The 12,891-nt window shown below is 37.6% G+C and overlaps 4 protein-coding genes across 5 annotated transcripts; 2 read left to right on the forward strand and 2 right to left on the reverse strand.

Annotated features, from left to right (window-relative positions):
* Positions 1-118: 118 nt before the first annotated feature.
* Positions 119-2,337, reverse strand: LOC116107322 (protein FATTY ACID EXPORT 5-like). The gene is made up of 3 exons (XM_031393602.1): positions 2,029-2,337; positions 1,068-1,155; positions 119-393 (listed from the first exon to the last, which is right to left on the reverse strand). Exons 1-3 carry the CDS (start codon positions 2,225-2,227, stop codon positions 321-323), a joined length of 360 nt encoding a protein of 119 aa, XP_031249462.1. The 5' UTR covers positions 2,228-2,337; the 3' UTR covers positions 119-320.
* Positions 2,338-2,494: 157 nt separating this feature from the next.
* On the forward strand, positions 2,495-4,157 carry LOC116107317. The gene has a single exon (XM_031393599.1). It carries the CDS (start codon positions 2,544-2,546, stop codon positions 3,867-3,869), a length of 1,326 nt encoding a protein of 441 aa, XP_031249459.1. The 5' UTR covers positions 2,495-2,543; the 3' UTR covers positions 3,870-4,157.
* Positions 4,158-4,279: 122 nt separating this feature from the next.
* On the forward strand, positions 4,280-8,137 carry LOC116107408 (CRS2-associated factor 2, mitochondrial). Of its 2 annotated transcripts, none has more exons than XM_031393693.1 (5): positions 4,280-5,032; positions 5,291-5,418; positions 5,516-5,741; positions 7,472-7,585; positions 7,711-8,137. In XM_031393693.1, exons 1-5 carry the CDS (start codon positions 4,405-4,407, stop codon positions 7,746-7,748), a joined length of 1,134 nt encoding a protein of 377 aa, XP_031249553.1. In that variant the 5' UTR covers positions 4,280-4,404; the 3' UTR covers positions 7,749-8,137. The 2 variants fall into 2 exon arrangements, with proteins under 2 accessions (XP_031249553.1, XP_031249548.1); XM_031393688.1 differs by having other exon boundaries at positions 4,284-5,032; positions 7,472-7,599.
* A 277-nt stretch (positions 8,138-8,414) lies between these two features.
* LOC116107397 (purple acid phosphatase 18) lies at positions 8,415-12,665 on the reverse strand. Its single transcript, XM_031393678.1, has 5 exons — positions 12,491-12,665; positions 11,019-11,687; positions 9,487-9,675; positions 9,315-9,403; positions 8,415-8,938 (listed from the first exon to the last, which is right to left on the reverse strand). Exons 1-5 carry the CDS (start codon positions 12,626-12,628, stop codon positions 8,719-8,721), a joined length of 1,305 nt encoding a protein of 434 aa, XP_031249538.1. The 5' UTR covers positions 12,629-12,665; the 3' UTR covers positions 8,415-8,718.
* Between the last annotated feature and the right edge of the window lie 226 nt (positions 12,666-12,891).

Below are 12,891 nucleotides of genomic sequence, written 5' to 3' on the forward strand. Positions count from 1 at the left end.
TTTATCAGATGCAATGTGGCATTAAACTATTAAAAACACGTCTATTCAAGAATGAAGGAGTCTACCATGTCAGCTCTGGTAATGGGATCTTCTTTAACCACTAGATATGAGAGTCGTCTTAACAATAAATCTTGAGAGATTGTATTTGTTTCATTTCCAGGAGACCAGCAATCTTTTGTCTCATACAAACAACCAGTAGTAGGAGTAATACATACCAATACATCTTTGTTCGAGTAAGTAAAATCTTCTAATTGAAGCATGTTCATCTCTGTTGTTCAATTACATCTCAGTATTAGTCTTACAAAGAAACCTCAAAGCAATCACTCAGCCTTGGCAGGGATATGGTTACCCCCGGTAGCAAGTTTGTACAGGTAAAACCCAGTCATCAGGGCACTGCAAGAAAGCAATTGCTATATTGGTCAATACCAAATAATAATAGTAATGAATATATGGGTGAATAACAACAAATAATAGTACTAACAATTTGTAGGAACCTAATTATGACTAGAATTCTTTCTGGGTCACTAGCAATTACGTCCAAACCGAAATTAACATTATTAGTATGAAATTCCCATAAGAAAAAGATAAAAGATCATGTGTTTATAAAGCAAAACAAAGCAGAGGCTGAGGCTGAGGCAAAACATGTTCCATCGGACTGAAAAAACTATGTACTAACTCCAATACAGAACTTGACAACCACAGCAGCACCATGACAAATGAGCCAACAACATAATTTCTATAGTCAGAAACGTTGACAGCACAAGTTATGTCCATGAGTTCAAACATGCCAAAAAGGTTTGAATATTCTTTAACAGACAATCAGTTGGGATTCAATTTTTGGGTAAGTTCAATAAAGATGAAAACACAAAATTTACATGAGAGTTTTTTTGTTGTATTTGCTCTGGATGGCATCAAAAGAAACAGTGTATTGTACAAATAAGATGACAAGCAGGTGAATATATGTTATCTATCGCATAAAGCTGCAAAATAGAAGTCATGGTACAAAGCAATATCAGGATCAGGTCATCAGCATAAGAAGATCAGGAGAGGATTTCTCCTCAACTTACCTGATCACAGCTACAATACCAGCTGGCATAATCTTAGATGTCTGCTGATAACGCAATCCCATAACCACAGTCAATGCTGCTGCACAAACTGCATTAACGGCTAAGAGTTAGTGCAAATACAAATTCTAACATTAGTTGAAAGTAAGGATTGCAGTAAACATGGATAAAATGGAAACGGAGAAAAGTTGAAAACAAAACACCAAAAACCTGCTTTCTTCTATACACTTGCCCATCAGTAGAAGGGATGAAGAGGCAAGCAGTTCATAAATAAAACTCACTTGTCAGCTCTTTTGGCCTCTAAATTCACTCATCTCTTATACTAACTAAAGCAATGTTTGGATACATATATCTTGTAAAGACCTGATTTTTCTCTAACCAAAGAATTTTCCTACTACCACTCATGTTATGTCATGGAAATTAGATCACTCATGAACACATACTCCATGAGATTATCTTCCAATATATGCAAAATACGTTCAAAAACTTAGAAATGCAAAATTAAAATCACAAACTTAAGTCTCTAAACATTTATGCAAGCATCTCATACAACAATTCGCTTGAATCTCCTCCTAAACCAAATGGATGAAAAATTAGTTATCTTTCAAACCCACCACAACAGACCAGCCTAAAACAATAAGAATCTTCAAATCAAGTAACAATTTTCAACAAAAATAAAAAAAAAAACCCTCCAAATTACACATTCTCAAAGAGCTCCAATCCAGATCAAAACATGTAAAGACAATCCCAAAACAAAACAAGTTGCCACCCTGGATCTACAAGAAGCAAAAGTCAACACCTCTAAGCTTGCAAAATTCTCCGATTCAACACATCAAACATGTTCTCACATAAACAATTATCATTCAACAACCAAATCAAACACTAAAATATCACATTTTTAAAAGCAGGAAAAAAAAAAAAAAAAAAAGTTGAAAAAGAAAACCCAGATAAAGTAAGTGTTTACCAGTCTCCAGAATCAAAGCAAAGTAAGAATTCTTTCGTTTCTCAAAGGCTTTGAGGCTCAACCAGCCAGCCAAGACGAGGAGCAATCCAATGCCAGCACCCCCAGCCAAGGAAGCTATGCTTCCTTTCTTCGCGAACCCGATAACGCCCCCTGCAATGAGGATGAGACCGTAGGGGATCGTGAAGCAGAAGTCGTGCATATTGTCGGCAAATGGGTGTTTGTTTCTCGGGAAATTTCGAAATGGAAAATCGAAAGTGGAAAGTTTCTCTCTGAGGCGTGTGGTGGCGTGTGGACTTTTCTGTTAGTCAAAAGGCTTGTGGTATAGACAATAGTTATTGGAATCTCGACTGTGTCCTCCACGACTGCTTTGCAACGAAAATGACTCTTTTACCCTTTATTATTTTTAAAAAAAATAAAAATATATTTTTATTTTTTTAATAAGCTAAAAAATTTATCATGTTCCTCTTTTAATCTTATTTTAATTTCTAAAATGTCAAAAAATTTGCCATACTCAAATGTTGGCCCATTTTGGGACCCGGATCCGCTCACCCGTCCTTCTCAATCCCCTCTACTTTCAGAGACTCAGCTTTGCTCAAACCCTAAAAATGGCAGCAGCAGAAGCGAAATCCAAGCGACCCATCTGCCCTTTTTGCTCCAAACCCACCCGTATCTGCCTATGCAACAGGATTCAGAATCCGGGTCTTGAAAATTCAGTTAGCGTCACCATTCTTCAACACAGTTTAGAGAGAAAACATCCTCTTAATTCTGCCAGAATTGCAAAACTAGGACTCAGGAATGTCACTATAGCCACTGTTTCTGATGTTAATTTTGAGGTACGGTTTGATATAAGGTTGTTTGGACCGGGTTCGGACCAGGTTGTGTTGGAAAGTGAGGGTTTTGATCAGGATTTAGTAGGAGGAAATGCTGTCAGTCTTGGGTTTAAGAGATTTAAGAAGTGTCCAGAGGGGAAAAAAAGAAGCTTGATTGATGGTAGCGAAGAATGTGGTTTGAGGAATGGTAATAGTGACATGTTAGATGATAAAGACCATTTGAAGGGTTCAAATGCTGTGAAAAATTCAAACTTGTGGAAAAGTAGTGTCTTGGTTTTGGAGCAAGAGAATGAGTCTAGTATTAATGAAGGCAATGGTGAAAATGGCACATTTTCATTGGAGACTCCAAGTAGCAGACTATCCAAGCAATGTAATAATGGGTCGTTACCAGTTTCAAAATCCAATGAAGAGCCTGTTATCACTGTGACTATTGGCAAATATGGTGTCATTACTGATATTGCCCATAATTGGGTGCCTGCTACTGATCCTCAGAAGCCAAATTTTGATCAGATTTTGGACTCCAAGTTGGCTTTGGATGCTTTGGCAAAAGGGTTTGTTGTAAAGAAGATGCAAAAGCGAGAATTGAGTGGGGACATTGAACTGGAAGAGTATGAAGAGTTTGAAATTGAAGTTTCTCCAGGGTCAGTACTTCTATTCCCAAGTGAAAGAGCAGTCAGTGTTGAAGACCTTCAAGTAATGAATCTTGAAGTGAAGAATTTGATTGTTTTGGATGGAACTTGGGCCAAGGCAAAGAGAATTTACAATGAGAGTCCTTGGCTGAAGCTTTTGCCACATCTGAAGTTGGATTTAGATAAGATAAGCTTATATAGCGAGGTGAGGCATCAGCCAAAGGCTGGATATCTGTCCACCATCGAGAGTATTGTTTATGCATTGAAGGCATTAGGGGAGAAATCTGATGGTTTGAACAACCTCTTGGAGGTTTTTGAGTCCATGGTTGGAGATCAAAGGCGATGTAAATTTGAGAGGTTGAGCAAAGTCTCTCCGGTGTGAACCACGTAGTTTTGCTTAATCCATGACACAGTTCTGGTAGATGTTGCAATCACTGAAATACACAACTGAAGTGGATATATTAAAAGCATAATTTTGGCATCGCGATACTTGAAATCAGAACCAAATGTTCAGCAGGTTGATACATGCTTGATAGAATTTGTTTTAACAGATCACACTTCAATTCTAATGGGACTCCTACTCCCATGGATGTCAAATATCAGTGTTCGTATTTTTATAGCTTACTGATATTTGATAGAATATACTTTGTACTTCACTATTGTAACTCCAAGTTCCTCTTCATGTTATAATTGCAAGTTTAACTTTGATTATTAATCATGGTGTTCCTACATTTCTGCCGAGTTGAAATTTATTTGAAGTTTGGTGTTTAATGATCTCTGTGGCAGCAGTTCTGTAGAAGCTCTAATGTGTACAGCAAAACCATGATTAATGTTCAATATTTTGGTAACTGGGGATGAATTTTTGTTACCAAATTTAATACTTTAAAGTTAGAACGTCAGAAATCTCAGAAACAGAAATGGAACTCCGAAAGCACTTAGGCAATGCCAGTAATATAAGCCTAGTATATAATGACCAAAATACCCACCATGTTATTATCAACCCATCTTCCGCTTCTCAAAGATCAGTCTATCCTATCAGCAAAAATTCCATCTTTCAAATGTTAGCAAAATTAGAATTTTACAAAACCCTAACCCTAATCAGAGACGCAAAATCGCAATTTTTTGCACTCTCTTGTCATTTAATCCACTCTTTCTCTGACGACGACTACGAACCGCCATTTTCTCCAAAACCCCAGAAACCCAAAACCCCCAAGACCCAGCAAAAACAACCCGACCGGAGTTTAAAACAAAACAAACTCCCTCTTAAGTCTGAGCTTCCGTTTGACTTCGAATACTCGTACTCGGAGACCAATCCCGCGGTCGAGCCCATAGGATTCCGGGAGCCGAAAAGGTTCTCTCCGTTTGGGCCAGGCCGGCTTGACAGGAAATGGACCGGGACTGCTGCATTGGCTCAAACAGAAGTTGATTTGAGTCGGTTCGAGGAAGAGAGGAACCGGGTTCTCGGGGACCCGCTTACGGAGGAGGAAGTTACTGAGCTTGTTGAGCGGTACAGGCATAGTGATTGTGGCAGGCAAATCAATCTAGGTAAGGTAAAAGGGTAATTATGTTAAATTCAGTTGCACCATTTGATGAGCGTTTAACTTGATCTTTTATTGAGTTATTAGGGATTTTTTTCAAATTTTTTTATCATAATGTGTTTAAATTTGCGTACTGGTTTTGATTGAAACAAATGTATTGTTATGTTTTTGTGAAGTTGGTTAAAAGTGTGATTGCATTTGACCAGCTGTAGCGTCTTTGTTTTTGTTAAATGGAGGGAATTATAAAGATTTGTATTTTGTTTAGGGAAGGGGGGAGTTACACACAATATGTTGGATGACATACATAACCATTGGAAGAGGGCTGAAGCTGTGAGGATCAAGTGCTTGGGGGTGCCAACTCTTGACATGGATAACGTTTGCTTCCATCTTGAGGTTCGTAGTAGACAGAGAGTCCATGAATTCAATGATCTATTTTCTTGTTATGTTTTTCATAAATTGTTGGCTGATTTAGATTGTAGTGTCTATCTAGGAAAAATCTGGGGGGAAGATCATTTACCGGCACATTAATGTCCTTCTTTTGTATCGGGGTCGAAATTATGATCCCAAGAACCGACCAGTTATTCCTCTCATGTTATGGAAGCCCTATGCACCCATATATCCAAAGCTTGTGAAGAATGTAGCTGATGGCCTGACATTTGAAGAAACAAAGGAAATGAGAAACAGAGGACTTAATTCTCCTCCTTTGATGAAATTGAGTGAGTGAATTTGAGTTTAGGAAGCATATGTTGCTTTCTTCTTTTATCACACATTGACTGCATACTGATTGGGATGAATGCGTGATCTGTATTAACAACAAAGCTACGGACACCGAATATTTGGCACCAAAAATGTGTACGGGGCCTACATGTACCTCTGACTCACACCAATAGTCTAGACGCCTGATTTTTTATAAATATTTTTCTAGTGAAAAGTGTCCATCAAAGGGACGTCGTTCACTCACATGGACTCCCGTCCATATTATGGACGGGGGGTCTTAATACCATGGACGGGCTCCCCATTTAAAGGTGTCCGCCCATAAGTAAAATACATAAAAAAAAATTTAAACATTTGACAGGCGCCGCAATAAGGGACGTCCATCCTTAACCAAATATAAATAAAAAAAAATAAAAAACTTTGGGGATGGTCGTCCATAAATTTTGGACGGTCTTCTCTTATGTTTGGACCGTCATACTTTAAAAAAAAAAAAAATCAACAAAACTCTTCTTCTTCGTCTTCATTCCCCATCTCCTCTCTTCTTTTTTCGTCTTTTTTTTAGATAAGCGTGCCAAATCCAAAGGCTCCAACCCAAAAACTACAGACAAACCAGGAGAAACTATAGCTACTCACCACTAGACGTGCTATTGTTGTGGTGACCCATCATCGAGTCGGCATTAATGATGAGTCTTTACTAGAAAATTCATGAAAAGAACATTTTAGGAACCTGTAGATGACAAGTTGCCTCTGATCAAAATCTGTTTTAGAGTCCTCTATTGAGATAAAGTTAAAGATTACACTTAGTTTTGAGTCATGCGACCCTGGAGAAAGTGATAATGGAAGAACAACAGGGCAGATAAACCAAGGGAAACTGGAGACCATGGACTTGTTGTTGATCAGATCCTGGTCCGGATCTTCCGGTGAATCACAATTAAGATGACTTTGCAGTTGAAAATCATATGGCCCAGGATGAGTTCACAATGGAAGATCTAGTCATGGAGAACAAATGGGAACCTGGAGTTGGAATTGTTGTGATCAAACTCTTTTCATGGATTCTTGTAATGACATTGGAGTTAAAGATGACCTTCTTTCGCATCCTAGGTGTTGCAGTAGCTATAGTTCTCCTGTTTTGCTTCTGTATTTTTCTGGGCTTTGGAGCTTTGGATTTGGCACGCCTATCTCATAAAACGAACAAGAAGAAGAAAGAATGGAGAATGAAGACGAAGAAAAAGAGAGGAGATGGGGAATGAAGACGAAGAAGAAGAGTTTTGTTTGGAATTTTTTTTTTTTTTTTTTTTTTTTTTTTTAAGTAGGATGTAAGGGACGGCCGTCCAAAATTTATGGACGTCGTCCCCAAGTTTTTTTTTTTTTTTCATATTTTGGTTAAGGATAGACGTCCCTTATTGAGGGCATCCGTCCAAATAAAGGGACGGTCGTCCATAATGATGGACGGCCGTCCTAATGTTTATAAAAAAAATTTGATTTACTTATGGACGGCGTCTTTAAATGGGGACGTCTGTCCATATAATATGGAGGGAGTCCATGTGAGTGAACGACCGTCCCTATTGATGGACGGCCGTTCACTAAAAAATATTATAGAAAAATCAGGCGTCTAGATTGTTGGTGCGAGTCGAGGGTACACGTAGGCTGGTACACATTTAGGTGCAAAATTGCTGTATCCGTAGCTTTGTTGTTGTATTAAATGGGTGCTATTGGTGAATTTGTTGGACAGCCAGGAATGGTGTGTATGTGAATGTAGTGGAGAGAGTGAGAGAGGCTTTCAAGACTGAAGATGTAGTGAGACTAGATTGTTCATATGCAGGTACCAGTGACTGCAAAAAGATAGGTGTGAAGCTAAGGGTATGACTTGTCTTTTAAAATACTATTCCTAGTTTTCCAGTATGGTAGGAGAAAGTTTGAATTTTGACTTAAATTCATTTTTTCGGTTTCTGCTTTCTCCTGTAAATGCAGGATTTGGTCCCTTGTGTCCCTATCTTGTTCAAGGATGAGCAGATTATACTCTGGAGGGGGAAAAAGGACCAGCCACTGGATTCCAACCCCTCAATGGATCTAACAAGTCAATAGGTTGCTTTCATCAGATTCTTAGATGCTGGAATTAGGTTCTACATCTAAGTCAATGACTTCAATTTGCCTCTCCAAATGATCGACGGGGCAACAGATGATGAGTTGATATACTCTTAGCTCTTGTTAAATGCATTGCTTGCATGATTGCTTGGCCCCAACTCAAATAAGCAGTTGCTTTGTCATTATGCCACTCTTTTTGTGTTCTTACTTCACTTGTTCATATTCAACTTCAGAGGATTTGACATAGGTATGTTCCTTGCATGGAGCAAGGGTCACATGAAGTGCTTGGGACTCGCACTCCCTTGAGCTAAACTGGATTTCATTAGGAATTAGGTTGACATATCTAATGTGTAAGGAAACCTTTTTATGTAATCAATTTATATTGTCATGAAAATCAAGTATTATATAAAATTTTCTAACCATTCCTTTTGTATGCTAAATGTAATCAAAACATTAATACGGATGGATATTGCATTGCATTTAAGCAAACTGTCACGGTTGTGAGCAATGCATCATCCTGGTAGTATGAATGGGTGTGAAAAACTAAACCAACTTCATCTAACAATCTTATGAACCCAAATATAGACAAATAACAGAAGAAATATATTGCGACTAAAATTGACCGACTTAGAATTCAGAGTACAAGCAAGCCTTGTCATTTCTCACTATGATTAAGGTGTTATCTATAAAGAAAACATAATACAGAAAGGTAGGCAATACATCAGAGCAATTTCATAATCTCAGGAAGCGCGGGAAAGAGGTTATTTCCCAATTCAAGCAGTAACTTCTTCATCGACACAACTATTATAGATTGCTCTATTTAAAATATTTACACAGAACTTGAGCATAACCATATTGAGCAACATAGAGGTAGGAACCACAGTTTTCACAAGCCTAAGGTGCCATGAGTATTTTTCTTAGTTCATGACTCTTCTCAGCAAGACATCTTGAACTCGCCAAAGAGGTTATCCAGACTTCATCAGACTTTATTGGTTCATCATCATCATTCCGGTGCCAGCTCCAGAATGCATGAGTTGAATTCGCAATCTTGAGTTCCCCATGTCCAAAGCTTGCTTCACGAAAGACTGACCACTCTGGCTGTGGATTTTTGTACCTGACAATCCATTTATGGGACGATGTAAAATTCCAGCCCTTAACAAACTTCAAATAATTGTTTAGATAAATTATTAGGAAACAGTTAAGGACTTCTTGGAAAACAAATGAGATAGCATGCACAATCCTCAATTGGAAGAAAAGTATGCAAAAAAAAAAAAACTCCAAAATCTTCTACCGAACTCTCATTATAATGTTTATAACCACACTCCACAGTACCCAACCATATATAATTAACACAAACACATTTTAAACTCCATCTCCTCCATGATTACTGCAGGGAGGATTTATCCACCAACTCTTATTTATTTATTTGTTTAGTTAATTAATCTCACAGTTGGAATATGGCAATTCAAAGTTTTGCTGTAAGAACTTACTTTCGTGCTAGACCTTCTTTGTTCCCTCCATCTCCAATGGTTATGTGAACAGCACCACAAGGATCTGGTTTTCCTTTGTTAATACGTTTCTGTCAAACAGATGATCAAATAGGATGAAATACATTTTATACAATAAAGAATAAGGAGAAAAATTAAACCAGTAATAGCATACCGATCTTTCATAAGCATGCACATGACCAGACAACACTACATCAACACTAGCAGCATGGAGCAATGGCTCCATGGCTGCCATCATCCAGTCTCCTTCACCTTGATGCGCCTCATTACTGTTATACCATGGCACATGGAATAAAACAAGTAGCCATGGTGTCTTTTCCCGGTCAACCTTTGAAAGATCATCCTATTAATCAAGGGAAATGAAAAGAAATTCAGTCACTAGATATATAGAACTATAACTGCACCATTTTAAGGACAATACAACTTGACAATTTTCATATTAACAATTGATTCAAGTTAAATGAAAGGTGGGAAGTCAAATCAATAAGAAAACTAAGGGTCTGTTTGTTTCACTCTTTTGAGTGATTGTTATGTTATCCTATCTGGATTAAAAAACAGAATATGTATTTGTTTAATTATTAGTCCATTTCATTCAGAAAATTAATCAAACTCAAATAGGATTCAAATAGGATTTTTTGTCTAGAGTTAGAAAAGTGAGTGGAACTTGTTTTCTATTATCTTATTCTATTCAACTCAAAACATTTTTCCAACTCTATTTAACTAAAAACAATTACCTTTCACAATAAAAGTTTATAAATTAACAAAAACACCCCCACCCACCCAAGCCACTGTTGGTTGCCAACACCGAAGCGGCGCACGACTAGCTAGATTTGGCCGGTCGTGCACCGATTTAGCCGAAAATGGCCAGATCTATGGCCAAAGATCTCACCATTGACAACCAGATATTTTTTACCATAGATTTGGCCCAAAAAAGGTCAGATCGGTGCACAACCGGCCAGATCTAGCTGGTTGTACACCATTCCAACGATTGCCGACTGCCGTCTGATGATGTGGCCGACTGCCGACAGTGGCTTGGGTGGATGAGGGTGTTTTTGTTAATTTATAAACTTTTATTGTGTGTCTTTTTTTTGAGGGGGCAAGGGGTAGTTAAATTAACAAATGTAGGAGGTTAGAAAATAATCCAAATATTTTCAGAAAAATGTACCAAATCATCCAATTCTGATATTGTTTTCAAATATTACACCAAATACATTCTCAAAATCCTATCCTATTTGATTTAATCATATCCTATCCTATTCAGATAATTTTTTGGAATAACATTTTTCAAATAACCTACCAAACAGGCCATAAATCTTTCCATTCATACTCCTGATGAAAATGAAAGAGACTTTCACAGGTGGGGAGATTTCAAATAAATCATAGTTAATTACACCTCAAATGGATCTACAAAAGATGTTACACCATTATGAGGACCACAAATTTCATTAAATTCAGAAAAGTCCCTTTCAAGCAGCAATTTCCAACCAATAAGCCTTCTTCATATGCAGAGGACAATAATTACATTAATCCTAAAACTCAAAAAGACATGGATCACAGAATCCAAAGATCTGTTAGGTGTAAACATCTGTTTAATATCGAATAGATCAACTATTGCAGTCTATATTAGCAGGCAATAGATATTACATATAAATGACAGGAAAAAAAGAAAAAGAAAAAAGAACTAACCTTCAACCAGTTATATTGATCTGAGTACATATCATAGTCTGTATACGAACCAAGCATGATAACATGAGTCCCTGCAACTTCAAAAGAGTAATAAAGATTGGAGCTTGATCCGCTCTCTTTAAATGGCATCTTCCACCTGGCATTGTAGGACTCAAATCCATCATTAAATAGTAGTATCCTCTCCTTTTCATGGTTCCCTTCTGTGACCATCCATGGCCTTGCACTTGCAAGTGGCTGGACAAGCTCACCAAATGTGTCCCACCTGCGCTGCACATAATCGGCATATGAAAGGTCCCCTGGGAGCAAATGGATATCATATTTACATAGGTCAATGTGGTCTAGCGTTGATCTAGTCCAGCCAGTTTGACCCAAATCCCCCGCCACAGCAAAAGTAACTGGGAATTCAGCAGGAGGAGTCTTGAGCTGGAACTCAGGACCTTGATTACCGCACTGATAAAAGTAAACAGTGTCAGGTTCCAGAGGCCCAATGACAGTATGATGTATTTTTCCAGAGTTATAAAACAGATAACTATAAGAGGTGCTCTCTCCTTGAGCTGTAGAACTGTATCTCCCAGGTGATGTTCCATATTTGACAACAGAAGGAGCAGATTTATCGTCAGTGATCCATGAGATTCTCATGTGGTTGTCGCCTGCCAAAGAGATGTGAACCTGCCAAGAGCAATAGAGCAGAGAACTACTTCAAACTTTTCCCAAACACTTTAATGTTTTCTGAATTCGTTCTATAATCCCTCAAAATGTTTCAACTAGCAAACAATTACCAGAAATGACAAAAAATAAAATGAGAGACCACAGCACCCTCTTCTTACAATTCTGAATCCTTTTTCCATATAATAAGCCCGTCTACACATGCAATTGTCTCATTTGATGCATATAATTCAACAAGTGATCAAGTAACGGATCAAACTAACAGCATATAAATTCCTTTCAAGAACTCATCAAATATACCAAACAGCACCCAAACCATGACTGTCAATACACTTCTCACCGTAAAGCCACTTGAGGCATATTCTTTCTTTCAGCATTTAGATACCCTGATGGTTTTTAATTTTTTATTATTAAATCATAATTAAAACCAAACATCCAAATTCTGCAGAAAAAACAAAATTCTCCTAATTCACTTCTTCCTAGCTCAACCCCATAAAAGAATAAAAGAAACAAAATGTCTCACTTAAACTGTAAATTGAGTACAATTAAGCTGGAAAGAAGACACTCTGAAGCTTTTCCAGAAGCTTTTCACCAAAATGATTTTCCACATGAATAAATTAATAATAATAAAAGCCACACAAAACAAAACAAAAAACAAACACCAACCCAGATTAGATCAGATCAACAAACAACACTAACATTAAGAACTAGACACTAAAAGATCCAAAACCAAAGTTAGAATATGAGAAAAACACAAGTATCAGAAACCCAGAAAGTGAAGTGATGAAGTGAAATGAAAAGGTTACCTGCTGGGGATAAGAAGCAGGCTTTGAGTTCCATGGAAATTCAAGAGTTTTACGAGGCCGAGGTCTAACGTAATCGGCAGTGGCGAAAGCTGCTGCGATAAAAAAGAGACAAAGTGTGAACACCAATGTCGGTTGCATAGTTTTGACAAGAGACAACGATTTCTGGTTTGTGCATTAATTAGACCATACGGAGAATTTATGTATTTTAGTCAAAGGGGGTGGTGAATGTTACCGTAAAATGACCATAATGTCCTTGTTGAAATTATGATTGGAAATTAAAGCATGGGTAGTTAGTTTCGTCAATTGAAGCATTCAATTAGGTGATAAGCTTCATCTTTATCTGTATAATTAAAACTGGAACCTTGATCATATTGGATACCTATTTGGATAAAGAGGAATCT

Source organism: Pistacia vera, unplaced genomic scaffold (assembly GCF_008641045.1).
Source record: "Pistacia vera cultivar Batoury unplaced genomic scaffold, PisVer_v2 Contig117, whole genome shotgun sequence".
Classification (NCBI taxonomy): domain Eukaryota; kingdom Viridiplantae; phylum Streptophyta; class Magnoliopsida; order Sapindales; family Anacardiaceae; genus Pistacia; species Pistacia vera.

Coding starts and splice junctions, on each gene's coding strand:
- LOC116107322 (XM_031393602.1), bottom strand. CDS start 2,227: ATGCACGACTTCTGCTTCACGATCCCCTACGGTCTCATCCTCATTGCA. Junction 1,156..2,028: donor TGCTTTGATTCTGGAGACTG/GTAAACACTTAC, acceptor CCGTTAATGCAG/TTTGTGCAGCAGCATTGACT. Junction 394..1,067: donor GGTATTGTAGCTGTGATCAG/GTAAGTTGAGGA, acceptor GCTTTCTTGCAG/TGCCCTGATGACTGGGTTTT.
- LOC116107317 (XM_031393599.1), top strand. CDS start 2,544: ATGTTGGCCCATTTTGGGACCCGGATCCGCTCACCCGTCCTTCTCAAT.
- LOC116107408 (XM_031393688.1), top strand. CDS start 4,405: ATGGAACTCCGAAAGCACTTAGGCAATGCCAGTAATATAAGCCTAGTA. Junction 5,033..5,290: donor TGGCAGGCAAATCAATCTAG/GTAAGGTAAAAG, acceptor TATTTTGTTTAG/GGAAGGGGGGAGTTACACAC. Junction 5,742..7,471: donor TCCTCCTTTGATGAAATTGA/GTGAGTGAATTT, acceptor TTTGTTGGACAG/CCAGGAATGGTGTGTATGTG.
- LOC116107397 (XM_031393678.1), bottom strand. CDS start 12,628: ATGCAACCGACATTGGTGTTCACACTTTGTCTCTTTTTTATCGCAGCA. Junction 9,676..11,018: donor ATCAATATAACTGGTTGAAG/GTTAGTTCTTTT, acceptor CTTGATTAATAG/GATGATCTTTCAAAGGTTGA. Junction 8,939..9,314: donor AAAGAAGGTCTAGCACGAAA/GTAAGTTCTTAC, acceptor ATGGATTGTCAG/GTACAAAAATCCACAGCCAG.